The 26,902-nt window shown below is 40.9% G+C and overlaps 1 protein-coding gene across 1 annotated transcript in view; it reads left to right on the forward strand.

Annotated features, from left to right (window-relative positions):
• The window catches only part of csmd2 (CUB and Sushi multiple domains 2), a 230,075-nt gene that overhangs the window by 157,097 nt on the left and 46,076 nt on the right, over positions 1-26,902 (forward strand). The window contains exons 27-44 of the mRNA XM_051389619.1: positions 89-291; positions 444-635; positions 1,691-1,829; positions 2,055-2,242; positions 5,370-5,564; positions 6,336-6,452; positions 8,353-8,466; positions 12,517-12,612; positions 13,291-13,494; positions 14,371-14,495; positions 17,030-17,126; positions 18,032-18,136; positions 18,358-18,476; positions 20,350-20,419; positions 21,650-21,766; positions 21,943-22,152; positions 23,523-23,711; positions 25,999-26,176. Of these exons, the coding sequence (XP_051245579.1) occupies positions 89-291; positions 444-635; positions 1,691-1,829; positions 2,055-2,242; positions 5,370-5,564; positions 6,336-6,452; positions 8,353-8,466; positions 12,517-12,612; positions 13,291-13,494; positions 14,371-14,495; positions 17,030-17,126; positions 18,032-18,136; positions 18,358-18,476; positions 20,350-20,419; positions 21,650-21,766; positions 21,943-22,152; positions 23,523-23,711; positions 25,999-26,176 (2,658 nt within the window). The remainder of the gene's footprint in view (positions 1-88; positions 292-443; positions 636-1,690; positions 1,830-2,054; positions 2,243-5,369; positions 5,565-6,335; positions 6,453-8,352; positions 8,467-12,516; positions 12,613-13,290; positions 13,495-14,370; positions 14,496-17,029; positions 17,127-18,031; positions 18,137-18,357; positions 18,477-20,349; positions 20,420-21,649; positions 21,767-21,942; positions 22,153-23,522; positions 23,712-25,998; positions 26,177-26,902) is intronic.

Raw genomic sequence — 26,902 nt, forward strand, 5'->3', positions numbered from 1 at the left:
TATATATATATATATATATATATATATATCAGAGTGGGTGTAATCTTTCAACTGTCATGGCCTCTAAAATATCTTTTGTCTTTAACAGTCTACATTTCCTGGTTTTTCACACGGAGGAAGTCCACGATGTGCTTCGGATCTGGGATGGGCCCCAGGATGGAGGGGTCCTGCTGAGGGAGCTGAGTGGCTCAGCCCTTCCCCCAGATGCCCACAGCACCTTCAACACTGTCAGCCTGCAGTTCACTACTGACTTCTTCACAAGCAAGCAGGGTTTCGCTCTGCAGTTCTCTGGTGAGTATGAAGAATGATGGCATGAGGGTCGGAAATAAAGGGAAATGTTAGATGAACATGGGTTAAATGGCTGGGTTACAACTGGGTTTAGAGAGAGACAAAACTAAGTTATTCAATGATTTCAATGATTAAGCCTCCTCTTGCTCCTTCAGTCTCTACTGCAACCTCCTGCAATGACCCGGGCATGCCTACTAATGGGACCCGCAGCGGGGACAGCAGGGAGCCCGGGGACCATGTGGCGTTCCAATGTGATCCTGGCTACATCCTGCAGGGAGCCAACAGGATCACCTGCACTGAAATCAACGGTCGCTTCTTTTGGCAGCCAGACCCTCCGACATGTGCAGGTACTAACACAGCATGTAATCATAAGTCATGGCTAATGATGCTACAATGAATATGATCATAGTCTGAATGTTGTCACATATTTGTTACTGCTGAGTGACTACGCAGTGAGTGAAATACAGTATATTCCTAAAGTTTGTCTGTGTAAACTGTATGTAGTCATGAGATTTGAAATGGTATAATGTGTACAGGCAGAAGAGAACAGTATACAAATGAAACTTACCTTATAAAGTATATTATGCCCCACAACCTGCCTAATGCAGTCTACTGTATCGCCTCTGTCCTGGTCTGACTTCTGTGAAACAAGTAGACAATACAGATTCCTAACGTGATTACTTAACAGACTCCTTAAGTGAATCTTAAGTGGCAAACCCGATTGCCGTGTTCCCTAGATGTCTCCTGAAGTCACTGCAGCAGACAGAGAGATCTGATTATCCTGTTTCTCAATAACAATACAGACCTCTCAGTCAGACCTGTATTCTTCTACTTTTTTATATTTGATCACACTTGGTGCTCTACAAAACAATGTGAATTAACAATAGCAATTAAGACCCTCAAATGAACTGCCTTGTCTAATTAGTGTTTAGCTTAATTAGTCTGATCTTGTTTTGTGAGGGGTTGTGCAGGGCAGTGAGATCATGGTAAGCAATGTCAATGTGCATTAGTTAGGTCTCAATTAAGTGTCTAGTACTAAAACTTCCTGCAGGGAAGCTATATAGCACATACAGCAATGAATAACAAAAAACTATGTATGTGCTACTTTGAAAGTTGGTGTTTCTTAAAACGTTTAAAAACGTTGTGTAGCTTTGAAGCCTGTTTGTTATTGTGTAATTTTAAATAATGATTGTCTTTAAAACAAAAAATGTTGTTAGTAATGTAGTATATATTATCTCACTTATATATTAGTTAGTAGTTTCACAATAGTTATATTAGCCATTCTACAACTATTTAAATATTTTTTTATGTGACAATAGGTTTTTGGATGAATCCACAATAGGAAATTGGTGTTCTTGTGTTTACTACTGCATTTACTAATCAATTTCCTTTCTATTCATAGCTCCATGTGGCGGGAACCTGACAGGTCCTAGTGGACTAATTCTGTCTCCAGACTATCCTGAACCGTACCCCCATGGAAGGGAGTGTGACTGGACAGTTACTGTCACACAGGACTATGTCATCGCTCTTAGCTTCAACCAGTAAGCTTCAGTAGCTTAAAACACTAAACACTAATCGCGTGTTAGGAGTTTGAAATTGGACATTTCAATCATAGTTGTATACCTATTTTATACAACAGTACAAAATAAAAACACTATTAATTTATTCATATTACCAGTTATTATATTATCCAGTGTTTTTTACCTTATTATATCTCATGTGAGCTGCAAATGTTTATGTACATTTCATTTTTACTTCTGTAACAGGTTCAGCTTGGAGCCCAGTTATGACTTCTTACATATCTACGATGGGCCGGACTCCCTCAGCCCCTTGCTAGGTAGTTTCTATGGCACAGACGTTCCAGATCGCATTGAGAGTAGCTCCAACACGCTCTTCTTGGCCTTCCGGAGTGATGCTTCCCTCAGTAGCAATGGATTTGTGCTGCAGTACACAGGTGGGCATCTTTTTTTGGAACAGTGAAAAGTACAGTATTTGGTTAATTAGATAAAACTATAAAGTTAGTGGAAACTTGGATTTGGTGTGTCTGTGTGTGCATTTTTAAGAGCGCAGTGCCTTAAGATTCTCAACAAAACAGTGAATTTTAAATAGTATGTGGGGCTTTATCCCCTAAACAATTCATGTTTTAAAATTCTTCCTCTGGCAGAGTGAGAATGGATTTACCCTCTGCTGCTTATCGACCTTGCAGATTGTTTCTTTTTAACTTTCTCTTGTGTCTAGTCCAAAGCGAGTGAGATTAGTTGTGTGAAAATTGCTTCAGAGAAAGAATGGGGTGTCTGTGCTGCAGCGTCCTCACCACCCTCCCATTTGTGCCGTGGTCTGCCTGGGAGTCATTATTGATCTGCACCCCCTCCAGTAGCCGACTATAACAAAGAATTATGAAAATGAAAAGCCGACAGCATGTGTGCTTAAGATCTTTTTGATCAGTGCTTTGCAGCTGCACAAAAGGCTTCTCATAAATTAGAGCAAACAACGTTTTGTTGTCTCATGTCTGAGCTTAGCTGACCGCAGCATGTTGTTTGGTGGACCTAGATTTATTTGCTCACACGAGTTACTCTGCGCTGCACACATGGTGCAGAATGATCACAGGCATTCTTGAAAGAGGGCCTGTTGGTTTAAGGCTAATGCAATACACCTGCGTTTTCTGCCTTTCACCCTTGCAGTGGCAACGCCTTAGTGGCTGTAGGTTAAAGCCTTTTCCTAACAAATATACAGACGTCGAACAAGCTCTAAATTAGACAGGGCATCTTCGTTAAGGGCTTTGCTTGAGAGAACAGTGTTAAATCTTCCTAAATCTCCCAGCCTCAATTAGAGCTGTTTAAGGTATCAGACGTTTAACCAATTCCAGATCGACCCTGAGCTCTCTGTTTCTTGGCTGGTGTTCAGATGGGATTTGATCTGTATAAGCAATTCAACCGATTTCAGAACGCTACCTGTTTATGCGATGCAGTTCTGTGATTCATTTGCAAATAGTACATAAATGGAGTGAAGCAAAGTGTTTTGGTAAGACAGTGTTATAGAGCCTACCCCTTAACTCACTCCCATCGATATTTACTGCAGTGTGTGATACAGTGTGTGATATTGTATGGCCAAGCTGGTAGAGCAGATGGACCCAGTGTGTGGCTCAGAAAAACTCCCTCTCCCTACTTCCAATTCTCCACACTAATGAACCATAACCAAATAATACATAAATTACCTCCTCAGTTTCAGACAAACAACATGGCACAAAAGCGTGTTTGGCTGTGGGTTTGGGTCTATTTGGTGAGGAAGCAAGTTGACAAGTTGGCCCAGCTAGTATTTGGTCAGCCTGCCGCTGAAAATTGCATTACAAAATCTGCCTGAGGTGCTGTCAGCCTCTTTACCAAGCAATCGTTATGTCTTTCTGTTTCCGTGTCTCTGGCCATGTCTGATTAGGCTCTCCAGGGAAATATGTGGGCAAAAACTTTCCATGCCTGAGCCACATTTGAATAACACACACAGACATGGACAGATACACGCAGGAACAAAACACACACACAAGCACCCTCATACTCACATCTGTCAAACCCAATACCTTCACCAACTCCTAGGCTCATTTTCACTTCACATCACATCACTTAAACTCCTTTGAGTATTTTCTAAAACAGATGATGCCACTCGTCCACTTCCTCTCACACCTACAAATGTCCCAGGGCAAGGCTTGTTAAATCGGCCAGTCTCTCTGCGGCAACCGACCTTCCTCACCGTTAGCTTGTGTCCAGGGCCCGTCCACACCTAATGCCTGCTACATCCATCACGCCTCCACTGTCTCTTGCCAGGTGTGCCGGTTTAATGAAGTAGGTGGTGAGGGAAGGTTCAGGTCTAAATCAGCCCACAAAAGGGCTCAACCTGTCTAGAACAGGTGCCCTGGGTGACAGACAGACAGACCACATGCCGGGCCCCTGCACTCTGTTCAGCCATGAAGGGCAGCCCTTCAGTCTGGTCAGCAGGTCCCCAGCTTTCAGCTTAGTAACTAGGACTTAATCGAAGGTACTACTTGTACATTGTATCATTAATAAATCATTAGAACTTTATGTAGACATAGGCTTTATTACTTTACAATTATTATATTACATATAATTATTCATATTTAAAATATTATTTTTGTTCATAGTGAAAATTAAACCTTTTCTCTGAATGGCAGATGGTGGAACAAGAAAAAACTTCATGAATAGATGCTTTTAAAATACAAACATTGTTAAAAGTTTGCTTTCAACTAGTTGATGTTGTGGTAGTTGAGGCTCTTGCACTTATTTTTGTCTGCCACTAAATTGTAAGTTGAAGTTTTCCTGACAAAAAAAAACCATTTCACTCACCTTCCCTTTTGTATGCGTGTGATAAGTCATCAAATATTGAAGTTTGCTGTGAGAGTGGACTGTGTCTAAGATTGAACTAAATTGCTTTGGATATTTTTTCTGTGTTTATTTTAGCTGTAAGAGCATGAAGTGTGCCAAATTGACAGGCCTCCTCTCACATGCACATTTTCCATCTAAGAACAATGTGATGGTAGATTGAGCCAGACATCTTTCTTACGACCTCAGGAGTGATGATTGATATGTGGTTAGATACAGCGCATGTGTGTGTTGAGGGCGAGTATGCGAGTGCGTGTGTGTGTGCTCGTGCAAGAAAGCTTGCGTATGTGCATTGTCTTCTCTAGTTGACTGCACAGTGAAGCGTTGTGTGAGAGGCGGTTGTGTGAAGTCAGCAGACCTTGGGCCAGAGCAATGCCACTCTCAATCAGCTGCCTGTCTGTCTTCACAGCCATACATACCTCCAGCAGCCACAGATGAAAGGGCACCGTCAAGGGCTGGAGAGAAAAGTGGCAGTCAGTGAGATATATTTACTGAAAGAGGAAAGCACAGAGTAGTGGGGAAAAATGGAACGAGTAAGGGAAGTGAGAAATCCGAGAATATCAGGAACCTTAGGCAGAAAACAATTTCTATTCCAGTATCACCGCTGCAGCTTGATGCAAAAATCCCTTTATTGAATACCAACGTGCGCTCCCTTCTGTTGCTGATTTTCCACCGTGTTACCTCTCTCCACAGAGAACCCCAGGGAGTCCTGCTTCGAGCCGGGGCTGGTGCGCAATGGTACACGGGTGGGCACCGACCTCAAGCTGGGCTCCACTGTCACCTACCACTGCGACAGTGGCTACACACTAGAGGGAGACCCAACCCTCACTTGCATCATGGGGGGAGATGGCAAGCCAAGCTGGAACAAACCCAAACCCATCTGCATTGGTAAACACTGACATCTGGAGACGGTTGTTAGGAACACAAACCACATCAGTGTTTATAGATTTATCACATGTAAACATGCACGTATGATTATGTGTATTTTTGCACAGAGCTGTGTCCTACAGGCATTTGTGAAGAGCCGTGTGGGTTTTACTAATGTTAATAGATCTGAGGGTGTAGCTTTAATTTAATCTGCAGTTTGAAGAGAGTTTCTTATTTTGCATATCTGCTCCTCACACTCACGACCAAACCTGCGTCACCCTGGCTGCTCTCTGACATTCCCACGACACGACTAACACACGCTGTGCATATTCCCCCGAAAAAGCTTGTAAAAGATCCCAGACGCCACTGAATATAGGTCTTACATTGTGAAGCCTCAGTTATACGTCAGGTGGAATACATGGTCACACCACGCACATTTTCACACAAGCAAAACACAGTCACAGACATGGGATCAGCGCTTGCACAAAGATACAAGCGTGCTCAGAGCATTTTTTTAGGTGTTTTAAGCAGGGAAAGGAGATCCGGGCCTCATCTCACCCAGACTAACCCAGAGGGACACTTGGAAAACATTGCAATTTCACTGTGGCAAACACCAGGGACATCTTCCACCCAAAGTCCAATCAGACAAGAAAAGTAATTTAGGAGTAATGGAACAGAGGGGATGGGAAAGCAGGAGGTAGGGGGAGAAATGGAATCCTACACTATTGGCTTTAGACCTTCCCTCTCTCTCTGCCCTGTCTCTTCACGTCTCATCTCGGTGTCTCTCTCTAGCTCCATGTGGTGGACAGTACTCAGGTTTGGAGGGAGTGGTCTTGTCTCCTGGTTACCCTGGCAACTACAGCAGTGCACGGACCTGTCTCTATTCTGTAGTGGTGCCCAAGGATTATGGTAAGCCAAGGAAGAGAACTGTGTTACTGTATTTGGTCATTTTTTTCCTAGCAGATTTTAAATGTGCATTTTTGCGTGCGCCTGTGAGTGTGTACAGGTGGGTAATCATGTGTGTTTAATTAAGATGCACAAAATGCCCTTATCAGGCTCAAACTGTGCTCAAGAGCTTCACTAAATCTACCTATTTTTTTCACTGTGGAACCTAATAAATGTAGGAAGAAAAAGCTTTTTTCACACCTGAATATTCTCAGCGATAGATGCGTAGGACAGAACAAACAAAACTTGTAAAAGTTCCCACACACACCATATTGTGTGTGCAATTAAAACTCTTTAGTCAGAGAGTTATTCTATGCATTTTTACATAGTAAAATCACACAGTGATTGATAGTTCCCATATCCATCCGTCTCATTGCCATACACATATTTTCATGTTACTTTGGTGGAACAATTTATTCACTATTTTACACATCAGGTAGAACAATGTCTGTCATATACACACGCACAAACCAAAAATAATTGGTGTCTGGGAGATCCAGAGTTCGTGGATTTTCTCTACATTTTGGCATTTCCATCTTAAAGGTCACAGCTTGCTTCCAATAAGTGATCTGATACTGTAGGAGCAGCAAATTATTCAGAAAGCAAAATAATGCACAAGGGTGACACAGCTCAAACATGCAAATTCAGAAGCAAACATGTTTCACTTACTTGTCCATGATGTGTCTCTGCTTCACTTTCTGTCCGTCTTTTCTCTTTTTTTTATTCCATGCTTCTTTTTCTCCTCCCTCTGGCTCTTTAATGAGCTATCAGCATTGTGCCTCTCTAAGGGAAAGCTCAAATCCCATCATTGTTAAATTACACCAAACGGCAGTGCCTGGCATGTGTTTAGCTTTCGGGTACTTCACCCCAGTCTTCTGAATGTCGAGGTCATGACGCCCATTCAGAGGTCCGGCGTGGCTCCAAAATGACTGGGCACCCATCCCTCTTGGACCCTGTCGGCAACATATTTCACTCAACAGATTCAAACCGAGAGAGGAAATTGAAATAATTAAAGTCCACATTTGCATTTTCCTGGAAAATGACAGCGAGGCCCAGGGCAACACACTTTGTCGTGCGGAGCCAAAATTGCTCTCGCCTCCATTCTTGCCGCTTCTCATTAAGCTGATGCACCAGCCCTAATGATAGGCTATTTCAACGCAGACGACGGAGTGGGTGTCACTGCAACCACTGGCTGCTCTTATGATAGATAGAGATAAAGATGATGTACGAATAAAGGAAATCACTGAAGTTGAGCAGGAGAAAACAGATGCGGTTTCATATTGAAGTTTAACTCAGATGATAAGGTCCTGCGATCACACCTAATGGAGAGCACTGGTCCTGTGTCCCCTCTGCCCTCTCCCTCTCTCCCTCATCATACTCATCCTTCTATTTAACCTGCAATATTCGCCACAAGTAAACTAGACATAGAATAAATGTGAGACGCTGAATATATTCAGGCAATAGCTGTAAAAAAAATGGTTGGTTGAAAGGATGAAAGCTCCATCATGGAGCTTTAGCTGCACATTGTGCAACAGATTGGCTGTCATTGCCAAAGCCTTTCATCTACTGACAAGCCATCAAGTCCAGACAGGCTTGCTGATCTAGTCGTGTAATATCAGTTTTGGGTTGTGTTGTCATAACTGGTGGTATTATCCACCTTGCTTTAAAGCAGAGACATTTTGATTGAAATTGCTGTTGATAATATTCTTTTTGAAAGTGGATATTACAAAGTGCTTTTTATTGATGCTCTGTGTAATTTCAAATGGATGTTTGAGTGTTCAGAGTGAGTGTGATGCAGTCAATAATTTAAGCTAATTTCTGTCTCCTCTGATGTCAATTTTCTTTCCTCATCCGTCATTTCTAGTGGTCTTCAGCCAATTCGCCTTCTTCCAGACAGCTCTGAATGACATTGTGGAGGTTTATGATGGGGCGACACAGCACTCCCGTGTTCTCAGCTCCCTTTCTGGAGCACACACAGGTACTTTAACAAAACACACACATTCAGATGTCTTTATGCATTCAAATTTTGGGTAACTGCTATGTTTGAAGTTTCAGCAGATATCAAACTCTGGAATATAGAAGCTATTTAGATTGAACTGCAGCTAGGCAAGACTACATGCTTGTACAGCTTTTATTCAGCTTCAGCATGTAACAGATCCACAAATGTGATTTGACTATTTTATCCTCTTGGCCATTATTTTTTGACATGAGAGGGGACAAAATGAAAGAATTGTTGTCTCAGCCTTATCCCTTTCAAAAGGATCAAGTTAAACTTAGAGACAAACTGCTGACACATGCAGAGCTGCCGTGGCTGCAGGTGGGCTCCAGTGAGCTGTAAAACAATCCACCAGTGACAACAACTAAAAGAGTCACAGGGATAACATCAGCAGACAGGCTCAAGAAGACTCGCATGGATCCTTCTTAAACCTGATTTGTTATTTCACAAACACATGTCAACTGTCTGAATACATGTGCATGTTATTATGTAGACAAATAGTGTTGTGCCGGGTTTAAGCCAGAGACATGAGATTTCCTCACCCTCTTTCATCAAGAAAATAGCTGCCGACTTTTAGCATGAAGACCTGAAACAAAGTACTCAAAGCTGCATTAACATTGCCGCAACTATCATAACTATCATAAAACAACTTTAAAGCAAGGGTATGATGTTAATGCTGGCCCTAAACCCTAAACTTACTTAGATTTTTTTTTTTACCTTTATCTGAGCATAATCCTGATCTTTGTTGTATCCTTAATCCTAAATCCTAAATTCTAAATCTAAACTAGTCCCTAGGGCTTTATAAATGGCCCTTTTTTACAGACATTTCTGAACACATGTCCAACAGAAGTACAGAAGACATGAAGAAGAACTGAATAAAAGCAGTCATGTAAGAGGATTGTGAAAAGCAAAAAAAAACACTGTTGTAAGGTTAAAAGTGCAAAGGTGAAGGAGAATTATTTCTGTTGCAACAGTGTTGTAAAATTGTGGATGCATGGATGTGATTAATGCCACAGCTGTATTAATGGACTACAAAAGAAATAGATTGAATAGGGGAAATACAACCTTTAAAGGGGGGTCGGGTGAAAAGGTTTGTGAGTTTAGGGCAGCTCTCCATCTCAGCCTTCTCCTAGCCCTGTGGCTTGACAAAAGCAAAATGATTACTTTGGTTTGTGTCCAGGGCGACCTCAGAAAATCCAGTTTACAGCTCAATAAACAGGACGCTATATTAACTGCAGACTCCTGGCGGCAGGTTCACAGAGCTCTCTAACCAGGCATGGCAGAGCAGAGCTGACACACTTTGGCAAGCGAAGAGAGACTTTTAGCCCACACACACAGGGCCACTGAAGAGCTAGCATGAATTAGGCATAATCCAGATGCATTTTACCATACAGATACACTGAAGCTCACTAATCAACTAACATACACTTCTGCAAGCTTATAAAGAAAGAAATTCACCCATACAGTCTAAATATATAAGCTGCCATTCTGGGAGGTAAATAGGCAGTCAGGTAATGATTTTTTTACTGACAGGATATTATTTGTCCAACACAGTGATTCAAAGTAGTCAAAACACCTGCATTGACCTCCAAAAGCATATTATATCACCTAGTCTCACAAGAGCATTCAACAGTATGTTTTTTTTTTTATGTCTGGTGTGACAAGTCAGTCTATAGTGAGCAGAAAGGGCAATGATTGTGAATTGTCAGAGGCAGTGGTGACAAACAGAATAAAAGGAAAAGAAAGGAAAGGGTCAGTTGAATAAGTTATGTGGAACATACAAAAGAAAATGATACCTTGTGGCAGAAAGGACGAAAGGACTGAATCAAGAAATCAAGGAGACTTATCATAATGGTCATTTTTGAATAGACTTAAAAAAAAAAGGCAATTGTCAATCTCTTGGTCACCATTCTAAGTGTGACTAGGGAATACATTTTAGTTCAACTACATTTAAGTTTCATTACTTTTATCATGTAATTTCCCCATGAATACTGTATCTGAACCAGTGCACACCAACAGCAGCACATTGAATTTTGACTATTGACTTCCAGTCAAAGTCATATCTGCCAGCGTAAAGGATCACTTTAAGGACAAAGTGGTTAGGAGTTGGAAAGTGGCCAGAGGGTTGATAAGTTTCATGCTGACACACGTTTGATCTGTCTAGATGAATACCTGCACTGCACAGCAAATTATGAAACACTGTCACCATGATAGCACACAGCAAGGGCTTCCTCTAATAAACTACCCAGCATGCCTTGGGGATCCTACAGTGGAACTCGGAACAATTGCAGTGATGACGCATTATAAATTGGCATTGCCATATCTCAGCATACTGCACTTAAGAGCAGATTTTTTCGCACAAGAAAACGTGAGCAAAACATGCATGGGATAGATTCACTGACGCACACACGCAGACAGGCAGATGTTGCCTCTGGGGTTAAGCACGTCTGCCTCCCACTACAGTGTGACAGCAAGCAGACACAGAGTAATGAGATCCACTGCAGAGAGCCAGTCAGCAGCACACTGAGAAAAAGACAGAGAGGCAGAGACAGAGATGCTCACGCTTCGTATCATGTTCGACGTCAGTCAACAAATAGTTTTCCACCACAGTGGATACATCATGGGGCTTTCCTTTTGTTTAATTACACTATGAGCTGATGAGGATAGCAGGCGATCATATCATAAAATCTTTCTGAGGATATGATTTATAGTGAGAGGTTCTGCATTTTGGCACAGTTAAATGTTCTTTGAGGAATCATTTTATAGTAAACATACAGACCCCATAAACCCCATGAAGTGTTGAACCCCTTTCTCAATATATATGCCCATAATGTAGCGTTTAGTTTATGGATATGTCATATTGTGGAGAAAACCTCACAAAATGCTTTACATTTCAGTTAAAAAACAGATTTCACACACAAAGACCAAACAAAACACTAACGAAGGGCCTGTCTGCACAAATAGGTTTTCAGTTACATTCAAAAGCAAACCTGACTGACCAAATATGCTGTTCTAAAACCTGAAAGCTACAATGACAAAAGACAGATGGACAGCGACTAAGCCCTGATCAGGTGAACTTAGAGCCCTGAATGTAAGCAGGAGCTTGATTGTGAAGAGCCTTACACTGCAGGTGATAAACCCAGTCTAGAATTTGATTCTGTATTTCACACGAAGCAAATGAAATAAAGCCAAGGGAGGTGTGATGTGTGCAGCTGGTTGTTACAGCACTTAGGAGTCTTACTGCACCATTTGAAACCAGCTGCAGATTCTCCAGTAATGATTTGATAATTGGGGATGTGAACAGAGAGTTACAGTAGTCCAGCTGAGACAAGCCAAAGAAATTAACCGTAAATTAGAAATGTTTCTGAGCTGGGTAAAACAAGAAACATGACAGTGAGCTGACATGTTGTTTAAGGTTCATACATATGCTGATCAAAAGTAGCTTCTAAGCTTCCAGGACATGACTTGATGTGTCGTAGACAGACTGCGGTCAGCTGTTCCTGTGACATGCTATCAGTGCCAATAATCAGGACCCCCATTTAGTCACGATATAGCTGAAGGAAATTGTTGGCTATCCAATAAGCATAGCAGATAAGCGTTGTTCTGTATTCAATATTAGCATAATCTTAATAATCTCCAAGTATTTCCATATTGTGATATGTCTTACAAAGCCGTATAAGCATGTTATATTTTCATAACAGTAGGTCTTGCTGGGAAACCTAATGTCACATTGCACTGCTCTAGACTGAACAGCTAATTTTCACTGAAATCACACAGTTTCCTGCATTGCTGTACATGAACAAATATATCCACATTCAGAGAACCCCAGTATGTCCTCTTTCACCCAATCATTAGCAGATTGTTGTTTTGCAAGTTTCATGGTGGACACACAGATTCCCTCCCTGAAATATTCACTAACATTCACATCTTACTTGAATTGTAGCAGACAGATGCATGAACTATTAGTTATTTAACTGCCTAGCTGATAAGATGGCATTGCAAATTGTGTCTTTTAACTTTTCCACATCTTAGGTGAGTCGTTGCCATTAGCAACCTCCAACCAAATCCTGATCCGCTTCACCTCCAAAGGCCAATCCAGCTCTAGAGGATTCCACCTGGTTTACCAGGGTAAGTGTTTAAGACACAAGCACATGCACACAAACAACTCCTACTGCCCTGTTTCTTTTTGATTCCCTCTTTTCTAACAGCCACAGCTCCCCTCCATAATAGATGACTTGCTGAGTGATTTCGAAAGGATTCACCTTCAGCCACTATTTCATTTGTGATGTTTGTGTGCGTGTGTCGGCAGAAGTGTGCGCTCTGGAGCAGTAACACTGTAGAAGTATAGCAGTCTGTTGAAAAGGTTGTGTTTAAACTCCCCTGGTCCTTTATTCCCCTAAGAAGGACTTTTCTCTTGAGTTGTTATTTTCCTTAAACAATGCACTGTACCAGAAATGTCATTTGCTTCAGATATCCAAAGGCGATGACTGCTCTGGAAAAAGATTAATGAATAAATGATTCATTTTTTTGCATTTTATTGAAAGCTGAAAGAACCACAAGGCAAAGAGAAGTTGAATACCACATTTAGTATGGTCTGTTTGTGATTATTCTGACAGTCACACCTATACTAACGTTTCTAACAAATCTCTCCATTGATCAAGTGCTGAGTGTTTGGAAAACTAATTGATTAATATATCATGAACTTATCATAGTCAGTAACAGAGAGTATCATTTTTTGGAAATGTCACAGATAATGACCTAATCTCCACCTGTAATCACCCTGTCTGTCGCTTTGTTTCTTCAAAGCTGTGCCACGGACCAGTGCCACCCAGTGCAGCTCAGTCCCTGAGCCCCGGAATGGCCGCCGTATGGGTAACAACTTTGCTGTTGGCGCCGTGATCCGCTTTGAGTGCAGTCCAGGTTATATGCTGGAGGGATCGAGTGCCATTGAGTGTTTGACGGTTCCTAATGCTCTGGCACAATGGAACAGCTCCATACCCAGCTGTATAGGTACGACATGAGTATCAAATACAGAAAGTATCACAAACACAAACACCTACACACTCATTTGTTTGTTTCTCTTGGTTTCATCTGTTATTTGTTTGTTTGTTTCATTACTTTTTTCCTCACTCTCTCCACCCGTGCTTCCGTCGCAATGTCTCTCTCACTTGATGCCTTGAGTGTCAAACTCTCGTTACTCTGACACAGATGTGGGCTGCCAGCCGTCGCCTGTAGCGATACTGCGAAATTTAGCCACGCGGCACACAGGTGGCAGGCACTGCTGAGGGTCACAAATATACAGACACATGCTCATATGTATATAGAAAGACACATCCTCACACACACTACATACAGCTGTAGCAGATGCTCCTCCGCTGTCACCAGATGTGTAAATGTGCAGAACAAGCTGGGAAGACAGTGTTTGAAGACTGTAAACACAGTGTTACAGTGTGTCTAGTACAATGTGCATGTGTGTGCACTTGCCAGGTGGATCAGACTCCAAAGTTCCATGTAGTTGTGATTAAATCATTTAAGTTTAGTGTGTCTTAAAAAACTTATTTTTCCTAAAACAAGCAGAAAGTGAAGATAATTTGACTTCTCTTTGCTTTCTAATCTTTTGGTTAACTGTGATCTTCATCTTGTTTTGACATTTGTTTTGAGACAATTCCTTAATCCCTCTAGCAGAATCACATCTATGTTTTAGGAAAAAAGATTAAGGAGGAAGATTAATATTAGCATTTTTTATAGTCATTTCGGTGTGCAAATGTATTCATGTGTGTATGCATATACCTAATCTTACTCTCCCTGCATCTTTGTACATCCAGTTGGTAGCTGTGATACATTTGGCACACTGCTAATATGACTTGCATCTTTTCATTCCTGCAGTTCCATGTGGAGGCAATCTGACCCATAGAACTGGCACCATTTTATCCCCGGGCTTTCCTGAGCCTTACCTCAACAGCCTCAACTGTGTCTGGAAGATCACAGTCCCTGAAGGTTCAGGAATCCAGGTTTGTATGACAGAGTCTGTACCTGGCAATCAATGTACATTTTCAGAAATTTGTTAAATCCATGAGTAAATCAGAGACAGATTAATTTACAACGTGTGTAAATATGTCACACCCCCTAACCCATCCCAAATCCAGTCCCATATTTCTATCCAAACCGAAGGAGTAACGCTCTGATTGTAGTCCACAAAAGGGGGAAAGTCACAATAATAGCTCATGAGGAAGAAGTGTGCCAAAGTATTTACTGTTAGGATCAAAGTCCTTAGATGTTACAAGAAGTCAAAGTCTGTGTTTTGGGAAGGGTAAGAGAAATTCAGTTTTGGCACGTATACTGCAGACGTATAAAATTTGCAACCTATCTACACACTGTCTAGAAATGACAGGTAAGCAGTGTTATAATAATAATGCACTTCGTAATACAATACAAAAATTTACTTACAGGCCTGCAATGTAATAACAATGGATTTCTGATTTAAAGTGCTGTTTTTTGTTTTTTACCTTCCTACTGTCAGCATGTTAGTTTTCCAATGATTCTGTCTCCTTTAATGAACAGCCTGAGGCTGAGCTGCAGTGATCTGTTCACTTTAAACATATTACGTAAACCACCTTTTTAAAATGGTCTCTCTGGTCAGACCATTACAGGAATTAACAGATATTGTTTACCTTTGGCCTGTAACCTTTACAGCTCTGCATGGTCTTGACAACAAGCTCCTGTGTGTTGATATGGTTTCAGCTTACCAAGGGCTAATTAACAGACCTAACCACAGTATAATAGGGTGTAGCATTTACAGATCTAAGGTTACAGGAGAGCTGCTAAATGATAGTCTATAGACTTTGCAGAATTTAATTTTGCAGCTCACTATGCCAGAAACTTAAAATTGCACAACCTGAAATAAATTTGTATATAATTGCATTTTCAATTACTTTACTTTTCTTTCTTGGGAGTTAATTCACTTTGCATATTCTTATTCTTTGATGCGTGTGTGATGGAACTCCACTAGGAACCTGGGCAGGGTCCCTGTGGATCTGCCTGACGGAAAGTTTTTAGGCTTATGCTTCAGCCTCTGTGGCTAATGACCTCAGTGCCGTCCCTCAGCTATTAGCTCCTCTACCTCAGCTGACTGTCCTTGCGGGTCAAATGCACAAGATGGCCCATAGCTGCATTTAGCATGCTGCACGACACACTAATACCGCAATAGCTTTGAGGTGAAAGAATCCCTCTGAAAGCCAAACAGCATGAACCTGGGTTGTATACATACATGACTGACAACAGTACAGTTTGGTAATTATATGAGAGTTTGTCTTTTTTGCACCACCAACACACACCCACACACTCCCTCACTGCAAACAGGACACTGCCTGTACTACCAAAATGTGGCGTGTGAATCCTCCTCATCCTTACTATTCCTACTTCAACTTACCCCTTAATCATCCTCTTTCTTTCTGTCTGACTCATTGTTGCTCCCCTTCTACCAGCTAGCAGAGACACATTAGATTGGAGTGTCACGATCCAGAGGAGAACTTAAAGGAGCGAGGTGCCTTGCCGGCACATTTGCCGTGGCCCCCTAATGAAAGATCAATCTGTGATCTGCGTCGTCTCCCCAGGATGTGCCAGAGCCCCTACCGCCCCTTTAATTGGCTCGTATCCGATCTATAACCATCAGAGGCAGACGAGAGGGCAGAGGAATGGATGTGAGAGGGAACAGAAAGGGAGGCTTGGAGAGAGTAAAAGAATAAAGGAGGACACATAGAATGCTGAAGAAATTGATGAATTTTGGCTAAAGACGGACGGAGACATTGTAGATGGCACAGAGTAGTCTCTTTCACGCATTTGCTTTCATTTTTAAGTGCTCTGGCAATTACAGTATTAGGAGTGAGCCTGCCACTTCCTTTGGTTAGCATTCAACTGCAAAATAAGTTTTGAAATCCATCATTTAGACAACCTTTGTGAGATTCCAGAATGCTGTTCTTACAGTATGTGCTTTCTTTTTTATGTTGTTAGAAGAACAAGTCTCAGTATGCTTTTCTTTGAAAAATATCCAATGTTCTCTGCAGCTGTCATGCATTTTTTTAATTCAACTCCAATGCCATCACTTGAACACAGCCTTCCAAAATAAAGAAAGCGAAAGGCATACTGTATTGCACAATAACTGTTGTCTATGGAGAATTCTGTACTTTTGCTATGTGTGAAGTCTTTTATGGCTTTGATACTTACATTTTTTTCACCTTATGTACTGTAAAAGTTGATATAGTTATTTGAGCCTGTGAAACACAGAATGAGTACACAGGACAGGATTGTTACATGTTGTTTTGCACGACTACTACTCTTAAGGTGAGAGCAGTAACTAGCCAAATAGCCACGCTTTTAGTCCTGCACTGGGTCGCCTATTTTCACATACACCTTTTCATGTTGCCTTCTCCCACTCATTAATCTTCAGCCCTTCAACCTCAATTTTGATCTCCATGCACATACACACCCTTGACCCCTTCTGGTACTGCTCTGCTCCTTAAATCCTTCTTACTCTTCCCTGTCTCAGATCCAGGTAATCAGCTTTGTCACAGAGCAGAACTGGGACTCACTGGAGGTGTTTGACGGAGGAGACAACACTGACACCATGCTTGGCAGCTTCTCAGGTATTGCCATGTGTGTGTGTGTGTGTGTGTGTGTGTGTGTGTGTGTGTGTGTGTGCGTGTGTGTGTGCGTGCGTGCGTGCGTGCGTGCGTGTGTGCATTTATTTTCTTGCGTGTTTAATCAACCTTGGACATCAAACAGATTTTAAAACGACTCATCTGTACTTCCCAAAATCACAGTCGAAGCAACATCATAGCCTAATTAATATTCACAGAGCAGCGTACGACCTGGAACACATACTGTATTTGTTAACCAACATGTACAGTATTAAAAATGAGGGTCTTATTTGGCACAGTTGGAATTGTAACATTGCTAAATTAAAGTAAACAAAGAGTACAAAGGCAGCTGGTACATTAGGTTGTGGGAAAATCTTGTTACATTTCTACAAAGGTTAGCCTTTTCTATGTGGATTTAAAGAATCTGTGTTATTTCCCTCACAGTGAGGATACAGCAGCAGGGAATTCTTCTTTTGTTTGTGCTTGGATCCAGACTAAAAGTAAATGTTAGATGGACCTTAAAGCGAAGAGATGAAAGAGAAATGCCATATTGACATATTTTTGTTATTAAACAGCCAATTTTAGGTCATGCAGTATCATAGTAGTTCTGATGTTTTTATGTGATGGTTGTATCCTTTTTTAGAAGTAGTTTTCTTTTATTTTCACCTGATTACATACCCACACATTGGAAGAAACAAATGCATCCGTTCTTTGTCTTGTTAAAATCGAGTAGGTCACACTATTATGCATCTGTTTCCCCAGATATCCTATTGCACCTATAAACAACCATCCATGCATGTGTTTTTGCTTCAGCACTTTTCAGATATTTGCCAGTAGCTTATACAGTTAGTTACCGTCAGCCTATGCACCAGATAGCATTGTTAAACTCTACTATTATTCTTTTCCCCAAGGCACCACGGTCCCAGCTCTCCTCAACAGCACCTCCAACCAACTCTACCTCCACTTTTTCTCTGATATTAGTGTGTCTGCGGCTGGATTCAGGCTGGAATACAAAAGTAAGTAAAAAAAAAAACAGTTCATACTACTTGATGTAAAGTAGCAACACCTTCGAGAACATTTCTTTTGCTGGCTGCCTTTCTCCCCAGGTTGTGATATCTCTCCTGCACTGTTTTAGTTAGATTTCAATTACATTTTATATTTTTTTCTGTATAATTATTATATTCCCTGTCTTTTTCTCTGTCTCTGATGTCTTTTCATTTATTCTTTATTCCTTAAGCGGTGTCTCTGACCAACTGTCCAGAGCCTGTGGTTCCTATGAATGGCATCAAGGTTGGGGAGCGTCTTCAGATGAATAATGTGGTGTCTTTCCAGTGTGAACCTGGATATACTCTACAGGTAGCCTCTCCTAGCTTCAGACGTGGTTCTGCCATAAATGACCATGAAACCACATTGATGCTTATCCCTTTCTTGCCTTTTTCACTGTCGCCCCTGTTAGTCTTCCCTTTCTTCAGTTACCTCAGCAGGCAGTGATCACATTTTACTGTAGTGGATAAATCAAAATGTCAGACAAAATAAACTGAGGTAGACTGGTTGAACTGGATGTTGTAGCCAGGTTATCTGTTGATTCTTCAGCCCCAGTGTATGCTCTGATTATGTTAATGTAAATATGTTGTGTACATAATGGCACTAATAAGTAGAGTACTCTGCCCGTAGCATTAATAGATACCAGTTATGGAAGCTATGCACCTTATTTACATCTCTTTTCATTTGACCGAATTATGCATGTGCTGAGCTCAGTGTTTTTATATATAAAGGAATGATTGTTATGATTCATCTCTGTCATCCACCCTGGACATTATGATGCATGACAGTTTTCCCATTAAGTTGCTGAAATATGTATAAAGGCAAAGGCAGGATGGCATCAGACAGGTATCCCCCCTCTGCTGCCTATAATTGATAGGATGAGGGGCTATAAAGTCCTACTTCTTCACAGCCTCCCAGTTTGACTATATTCTGCACAGTTCTCCTGTGCTTCCACTGTAGTCATCTGGGCTTCAAGAGACAGATGGTGACATCTGTGCAACACACTGGATGCAGTAGTTCAAACAAATTCTATTTGAAAGTTCCCTCTCCACTCCACAACACTGTACAGGTCCACCGGGACTAAGTGTTCCCCCCAGTGTTCACTCTGTTCCCACCCAGAAATATTAAGTTTGGCTCATGTCGCTCATTTCTTTTCAGCTGGTTTTGCTTTGCATGTTTTAATTGTTAAAGACCAATAGCTGTGACAAAGAGTTTTGGTTTGATAGCAGCAGGACAAGAAGCAGGTTTTAGCAAAAAAGGGTTGAGATCATTATTTCAATCATATGTTTCTTTCTGGACAATCAGAAAATACTTCAATAATATTGTCTGTTATTGCTAGCAGTTTTAAGTTATGTTGTTAACTTGCAATCATATCAATGACCAGAATATTGCTTTTCTCACAGTATTTGCATTATCCATGAGAATTATGTAAATGTACCCGAATATAACTGTCGTACTGTTAAAACACAGACATGTAGCCACACATCACTTTGCATCACACTGCACCAGTGTTGCACTTGCTTTTCTACATATTTTTGTATGAACAAGTGCTGTATTGTGTCCTACTCGTATTGATTAATAATTATATGATTAGAAATAAAGGTATAAGTAAAGTAATTATCAACCATTGCAGTAGCAGTCCTTAATCAGTGCAACATTTAAAAGAGTGCATTATAAGAGTTCAGAAGTGTTCATATTCATGTTGTTTTGGTGTCTACTTTAAACTTCTCCAGACTCTTATATTACCATGGGTGCCAGGCTTTCTCTGACTATGACTGTAGAAATATTTTTCAGAAAAGGTCAGCTAAGTTAGTCCATTATGTCCTTACATCAGATTCTTTTGTTATTATCTCATTTTTAATCTTGATGTCAAGTTAGCCTTGAAACTCAATTCCAGAACTTTCTGAGAAATGCTGTATTGCTTATTTTAGCAGTGCAGCAATAAATGTGATCACCTTAAAATGCCAGTGACGCTCCCTGTCTCTATAATTCTCTGTCACTTCAGATGGATTTAGTCATTTAGTCGCCACATGAAGTCATGCGGAGACAGGCAGCAGGCTCAAATAACTGGAGCAACAGATGAGTGACAGTGGGAAGAACAAATTAATTAATCTTCTGATCTTTGTTGCACTTTTTGTATTTGTGTCTGTGTGTGCACACATCGGTGAATGGATGGTCCTTGCAGGGGAACTCGCATATCACCTGTATGCCTGGAACTGTCAGACGATGGAACTACCCACCTCCTCTCTGCATAGGTAAAAAAATACCTTCCTACATAATACAGAGCATCTGTGGCCAAGTTCTCAATTTAAAACTTGAAGTGTGCAAGCCTTTGAACAAAAGCACTGGACTACAGTACCACTATGTACTAAAAAAATATGTTTTAGCTTTCTGGTACTGTTACACAGTTCACACAGTTTATATGACAGACATAACCTAGCTCTTGAATCCATCAGAAAATGAAGAAAATTTAAGATATAAACAAAACGGTTATATTTCATCAGTTTTTGTTTTGAGTTTATGAGAACTTATGTACCTTTTTAAAATGAGTATGATATTTCTGCCTTGAAAGCTGAGCGCACACACACTGAATTAAACTACACTCTCCATTTTGTACCTCAAGTCTTCCTGCCTGGAAGAGTGCCTTGACAAACGGGTCCCACTTATTGGAACAACCTACTATTGCTTAATTAGTTCCATCTCACACCATGATTGGTTGATGTAGAGGGAAGATTCATCGTGTTCACAGGCATCAGCAGTTTCCTGATTACCTCAGGCATTTTGTGCTGCTACAGGATAACATTTAACCCCTCGCTTATTCCTTACAGACACACAATGGTACAGCACCCTGAGTTTCTCTGTGTGGTTTCTCCCTCGGCTGACTTATGTCAGCTGTTAGTCCCATTTATTTCTTAATCTTCTTCACTGTTTGTTTTTTTCTCCTTGAGTCAGCTAATTCTTTTACCATTAGTTTCAGCATCCTTTAATCTTTTTAATTTTGGTGTCAGGATCTCTCGCTCTTTTCATCTTTCTTGAGCTCATCACTTTCCATACCCTTTTTTTTCTCATTTCACCTCTTTTCTAGCTCTTAGTCCTAGATTTCAGTCAATAAAACATGTATGTGTCAGTGGTTTAAGATGAAGGATGAAGAGCAGCAAAAGGTGCAGTATATGGTACTTTGACATCTTAAGTAGAAAGAAAAAAGTTCCAGAGTTCCTTAATTGTGAGATAAAAGAATACAAGATTAAAAATGGTGGAAATTAAATCTTGCCAGTGCTCAACCAATCAGAAATGTTGAGCCCCTCCTTAAAGTTCCACCTCCTCCAAAGTGGAAATCTGGTGGAAAAGTTTCCCGTTTGATGAGATGGTGGTCAGATTTACTACTAAACATAGAACTGTTTCGGAGCATGTTTGTAATGTTATTTTAATCTGGGTGAATAACTGTTTGCAGATGCTAATGAAATGCTTTGTCTGCCCTCTGCCAGCTCAATGTGGTGGAATCCGGGAGGAGATGGAGGGCATGATTCTCAGTCCTGGTTTCCCTGGCAACTACCCTAGCAACAGTGACTGCACCTGGAGAGTCTACCTGCCAGTTGGTTACGGTGAGAAACGTGAAGATGTTCTTGCAGCATGCATTTGGCATTTCCAGACTCAAGAACCTTTAATTATACAACATCTACGGTTGGAATGTACATTGTATTTCGGGAAGTGGGTGGCATCTCCTTTTTAAATTTCTTTTACATTTTTTCTCAAGGTTTATTTTTTCTTTTTCTCCCAGGAGCCCACATGCAGTTCCTCAACTTCTCCACCGAGGCCAACCATGATTTCCTTGAGATACGCAATGGGCCCCTTGATACAAGCGCAGTTATCGGCCGATTCAGCGGCCAAGATATTCCATCCTCCCTTCTCACCACCTCCCATGAGACCACAGTATATTTCCATAGTGACCATTCACAGAACAAACCGGGTTTCCGATTCGAGTACCAGGGTAAGAGAGCAAACAGGATCATGTGTGAGAAAGTGTCCTTAAAAAGCTGCAAGTTGAAGATGCAGAAGATTGAAGCAGGAAATAATGATCAGCCTTAGGATTGTCTCAGACAAAAATAGACTTGGTTAATATATATTTATAATAGTGAGCATAATCACCAAGACTAAATTTTGCTAATTGCAGAACTGAGCCAGTATCAGTATTATGAGTCACTTTCTTCTGCAAAGCTTGATCAAATTAGTTAGTGCTTCATGGCTACTTAAAACTACCTTTTCTGTGGCTGAAATGTGGTTCAGCATAGGTGCAGGAAATGAAAAGAAAACTGACACAATCACATAATCATTATAAGAATGAAACTCACAGGGATTGATTATGTCTCATAACAGCAGAATGATAAATAAATAATAATCTCTCTGAGTGTTACCTTTGTGCCTTCATGTTCACTTATGTACTATTAGTGTCACTTGTGAGGTGTACGCCTGTAAAGCCATAACATTACTGAATTAGCCCTAGAACTCACTGTGTCTGACTAATCAGCCGACAGAGCCAGTAAATTCCCCAGATCTATAAATCTCTGTATATAAAAGTGTTGATCACTTAAAAGATTTCTTCACCATGTGCCAATAAAAGGCCTCACTGCATATCCGCGTGGCTGCAAGGAATAAATTGCCCTTGTCTGCAAATGCAACAGGCACACAAAGTTTGTATTTTGTGCTTCAACAAACGAGCCGGCAAATCGAAAGGTAGCATTGTGCATTTACATAATTATGTGTACATTAGCATATAAATCAAGCATTATATTTGCAAATACCCCCCTTTTGCAGCATTTGCATGAGTTATCTCCTACAAAGGGAAGCTGTGATCCATAGAAATCAATTTCTTTAGTCATATTTATATCCTGGCTCTTCAAGGCTCACTGGCTGCTTTGCTTTTGTATCCAGAAGGGGGGAAAAAAGTACAAATTATTTACCTACACTACCTCTGATGACTGCATCATACTCCTCCGGCAGAAGTCAAACCTGCCCCTGGCATTTTTTCTCTCTCTGAAAGCCCTGTCTGAGAATGAGGAGGAAAGATGAGTGAGTAGGATGTTTAGCACAAGGAGGAAGAACAACAGAAAGATGAGGAAAGGGGTATTAAAGGTGGAAAATAAAAACAGAGAATGCTCCAGGGAAGCAGAGCAGTCACTTGTTGAGCCAAATCCGTGGTCGTCGTGTGACATGTTTAAACATGCTAACATGCTACCTAATGTTTAGGTGAATTATGTTACTGCAATAATACTAAATGTGGTTATATAAAAGTTTCTAGCTTCATTGGAAAGGTGAATACTGATTTGAATCGACTGATGTGTCTATTGTTCTCTCCCTCAGCTTATGAGTTACAGGAGTGTCCTGATCCAGAGCCTTTCCGCTACGGAGTGGTGGTGGGCGCTGGCTACAATGTGGGCCAGTCCATTTCCTTTGAGTGTCTACCTGGGTATCAGCTAATGGGACATTCCATCCTCACTTGTGAGCATGGCACCACCCGCAATTGGGATCACCCTTTCCCTCGCTGCGAAGGTAAGGGATGTGAGAATTGTCGTATCAATACCCCAATAATCTGCTAATTTAATATATATATTAATCTGATCACTAAATAGTGGCCAACTATACTGCCTAATGAACGCAGAACCAAAGAACTAACACGATAACTTCCTGTTTTGAACATATTGAGCTATTACATCTTTAGTACAAAGTGCGGCTGTGGAGATGATGATTATCTATTATGAATAATGCAATTAAACTGAATTATCATCCCCCATTAATGAAGCAAAGTAGTCTTCAATGAAAATCAATATTGTGCTAAAGAGGAATGAGACAAATAAAAGATGAGTAAAAGAGAGGGTAAACTGAGAAGAAAGTAATGGTTGCTCTTTCTTTTGCCTTGTCCTTGACCCACATTCTCACGCTCTCGCTGTCAATTATTCAATGATGCAGGCAAAATTATCGAGGGAGGTGATGGCTATGACACTGGAACTTTGAATGGGCGAGCAGGTAGATAAATGTGAGCGAGAGAAGTAGCAACAGAGTGAAAAGGCAGAGGGAACAGGAGATAGTTTGTTCTTTCACAGCTATTTTTTTTTTTTGAATTATTATTCGAGAAAATTATACGTATCTGTGGGTAATTTCATGTGTGTGATTTTGCATGCGTGTATGTGTGGAACATGCTCATATGCATATTATATACAAGCGATTATATAATATTCATCATATTGCAGTATTCTATATCCCAGTACCGTTTGCACATGCCTGTGTCTGTTTATGCATAAATTGTGCACATTTTGTGTGTTTGTGTGAATGTGTGTGCTGTGTATTTGCCTTCTAAAATGACCAGGAGAAGTTAGCCGGATGCTTCTGACTGTGAGTGTAATTGAATTGTCTTTAAGGCTACAGAGGAAGTGATATAGCAGGAGATGATGTTATTAGAGATACATGAGTTTTAATGGGATAAATGTACCTGAACAGACACACATATATACACACTTCTGCTTCACTGAATTATTGTCATATTACATTTAAAGTTACTGCAAATGACAACATTTCTTATTTTTCACCCTAATTTTTAGATTAGTCAGTTGATTGGTACCCAGTTTCTTTTCACAGTGATAAAACCATTAGGGGTCGCAAAATTGACCAAATAGTTCTAAAACTGTCACCAATTGCCTGTCAATATCCAGATTTAGCCACATTTTTATGATACACCTTTTTAGATCTTTGTTTTTAACTATGTATTTTAATTAGACATCACTGATTCAAGTCTTCTGTTCACCAACCCTTCAAGCAACAACATACTCTTTACACATCATGTTTAAGTAGCTCGCCGTGAGCCAGAGGTGCAAATCCATGGAGTGTCCAGGGTTTAATCAAACCATCTGATCGATAGCTCATTTAACAGGTGAGCCAGCAGCAGAGTGGCCTATTAGCCACAGGGGTGAAGCAGGCAGCTGTATAACATGAACATATACATAACCTGATAGAGAAACAGAGGGATAAAACATGCAATGTCTGCTTTGGGAATGATCGTATACCCATAGGTGTCCGAGGGTGTGCCGTTAAGCTGAATACCCTGTCTGAGTTGCTTGAGATGCCTGCACTGCTGCGATTACCACTCCTTCCTGATTTTCCCTGCTCCACCACAGTGAATATGGGGTTTCTCTAAGGGCACCAGCGGGAATGTTAAGCTTCGTAATCGTTAAGTTGGTTAGAACCTCCTGAGTTCTTGAGGAATGTTTGAAATATAGTTGCAATTTCTATGCATGAAGATTTGAGGCTGGTTGCAGGGTTAGCTTGTATTTGTGTGCATGAGTGTTACTGTATTTTGTAACCTCAGGATATCAGGCATGTGTGGACCTGTGAGGTAATAGTTTTCAACATGACGTTTTAACCTTTCCCGTCACTTAGACACACACGAGTTTACGTACCCATGCATATCCACTCTTCATACGCATACTGTACATGTACACACACCTCAAAAGTCCACACTAACCCCTTGCCTCATCTTCGCACTCTCTTTCTTCACCCCCAGTGGGAAAGGGTTGAGGCCTTATCTTAGCAAAACACTCCATCCAAGTCCCTACTTGCTAACAGGCTTTACTGGCTAATCTTTAGCTCAGACAAGCGCCTGGGCACTAGACGAAGAGTGAAGGAGAGGGGGAGAGAGACACTGAGAAGGGAAGCAGAAAGAGAGGGGGATGCAAAATCCCCTTTTTCCGAAGATTGCAGCTGAATTATGGATCCGTCCTGTTGTACTCCTGGCCCACTGATATATATACTCTCTTTCTCCCTTCCCCCTCCCTCCCTCTCTCAGTGCCTTGCGGTGGGAACATCACATCGGACAATGGGACCATCTTCTCGCCAGGTTACCCAGAGGAGTACCCTAGCTCAGCTGACTGCTCCTGGCTGATCACCGTAGCTCCTGGTTTTGGCATCAAACTCAACTTCTCCCTGCTTCAGGTTCATGGGCCACACGACTTTATCACCGTCTGGTAAGAAATTACTGATTTCACAGGCTGCAGATGTGTGGAAATCCCTTCATGAAATACTGTTTACTTTAAGTACTGTGTACTTTCAAAATATTGAACTCTGTACTTCACATTCTTACGTATTATTAAAATGTTTGCATGTTAATTTGTTTATTTGCAATTCCATTTTTCTGTTATCGCCACCCCTACGTGGCCTTTTCTTTCAATCCCTTCTTTCAGTTCTTTGTTACCCACTCCTACTTTTTAACCTTTACGCCTTCTGCTTTTTTCCCCAAGTCCACCTCTGTTTCACTTGTTGCAAAACTGAGTCCAGATAGTTAATCTCTAATTCCTTTGCCTGCCCCCTCCCTTCTTTTCATTTACTGTCCTCTTTATATGGCTCAGCAGCTTGTTTTCTAACTAACAAGTAGAGAATGGCCTCACACCACATGTATCTCTTATCTTTGTCATCCATTTCAGTGGCAAAAACCTTGCAGATTAAAAGCTAATCTCTCTGTCTTTATGGCTTTATCTCTTTCTTTTCTTGTGTCATTGTTGCTCTTTTCTTCTCCACCATTCCCTCCTAGCTTGTCTTCTCCCTGAGACACAAATTATTTTATTCTTTCAAAATCACATCCTCACCGCGTTATACTTCTTTTTTTCAAGCTCATGGATATCTATACAAATACTTCTGTGGGTTTTGACTTTTCATGTATAAATCAATTGTATTAAATACCAAACACTAATATG

This window comes from Dicentrarchus labrax, unplaced genomic scaffold, assembly GCF_905237075.1.
Source record: "Dicentrarchus labrax unplaced genomic scaffold, dlabrax2021, whole genome shotgun sequence".
Taxonomy (NCBI): Eukaryota; Metazoa; Chordata; class Actinopteri; family Moronidae; genus Dicentrarchus; species Dicentrarchus labrax.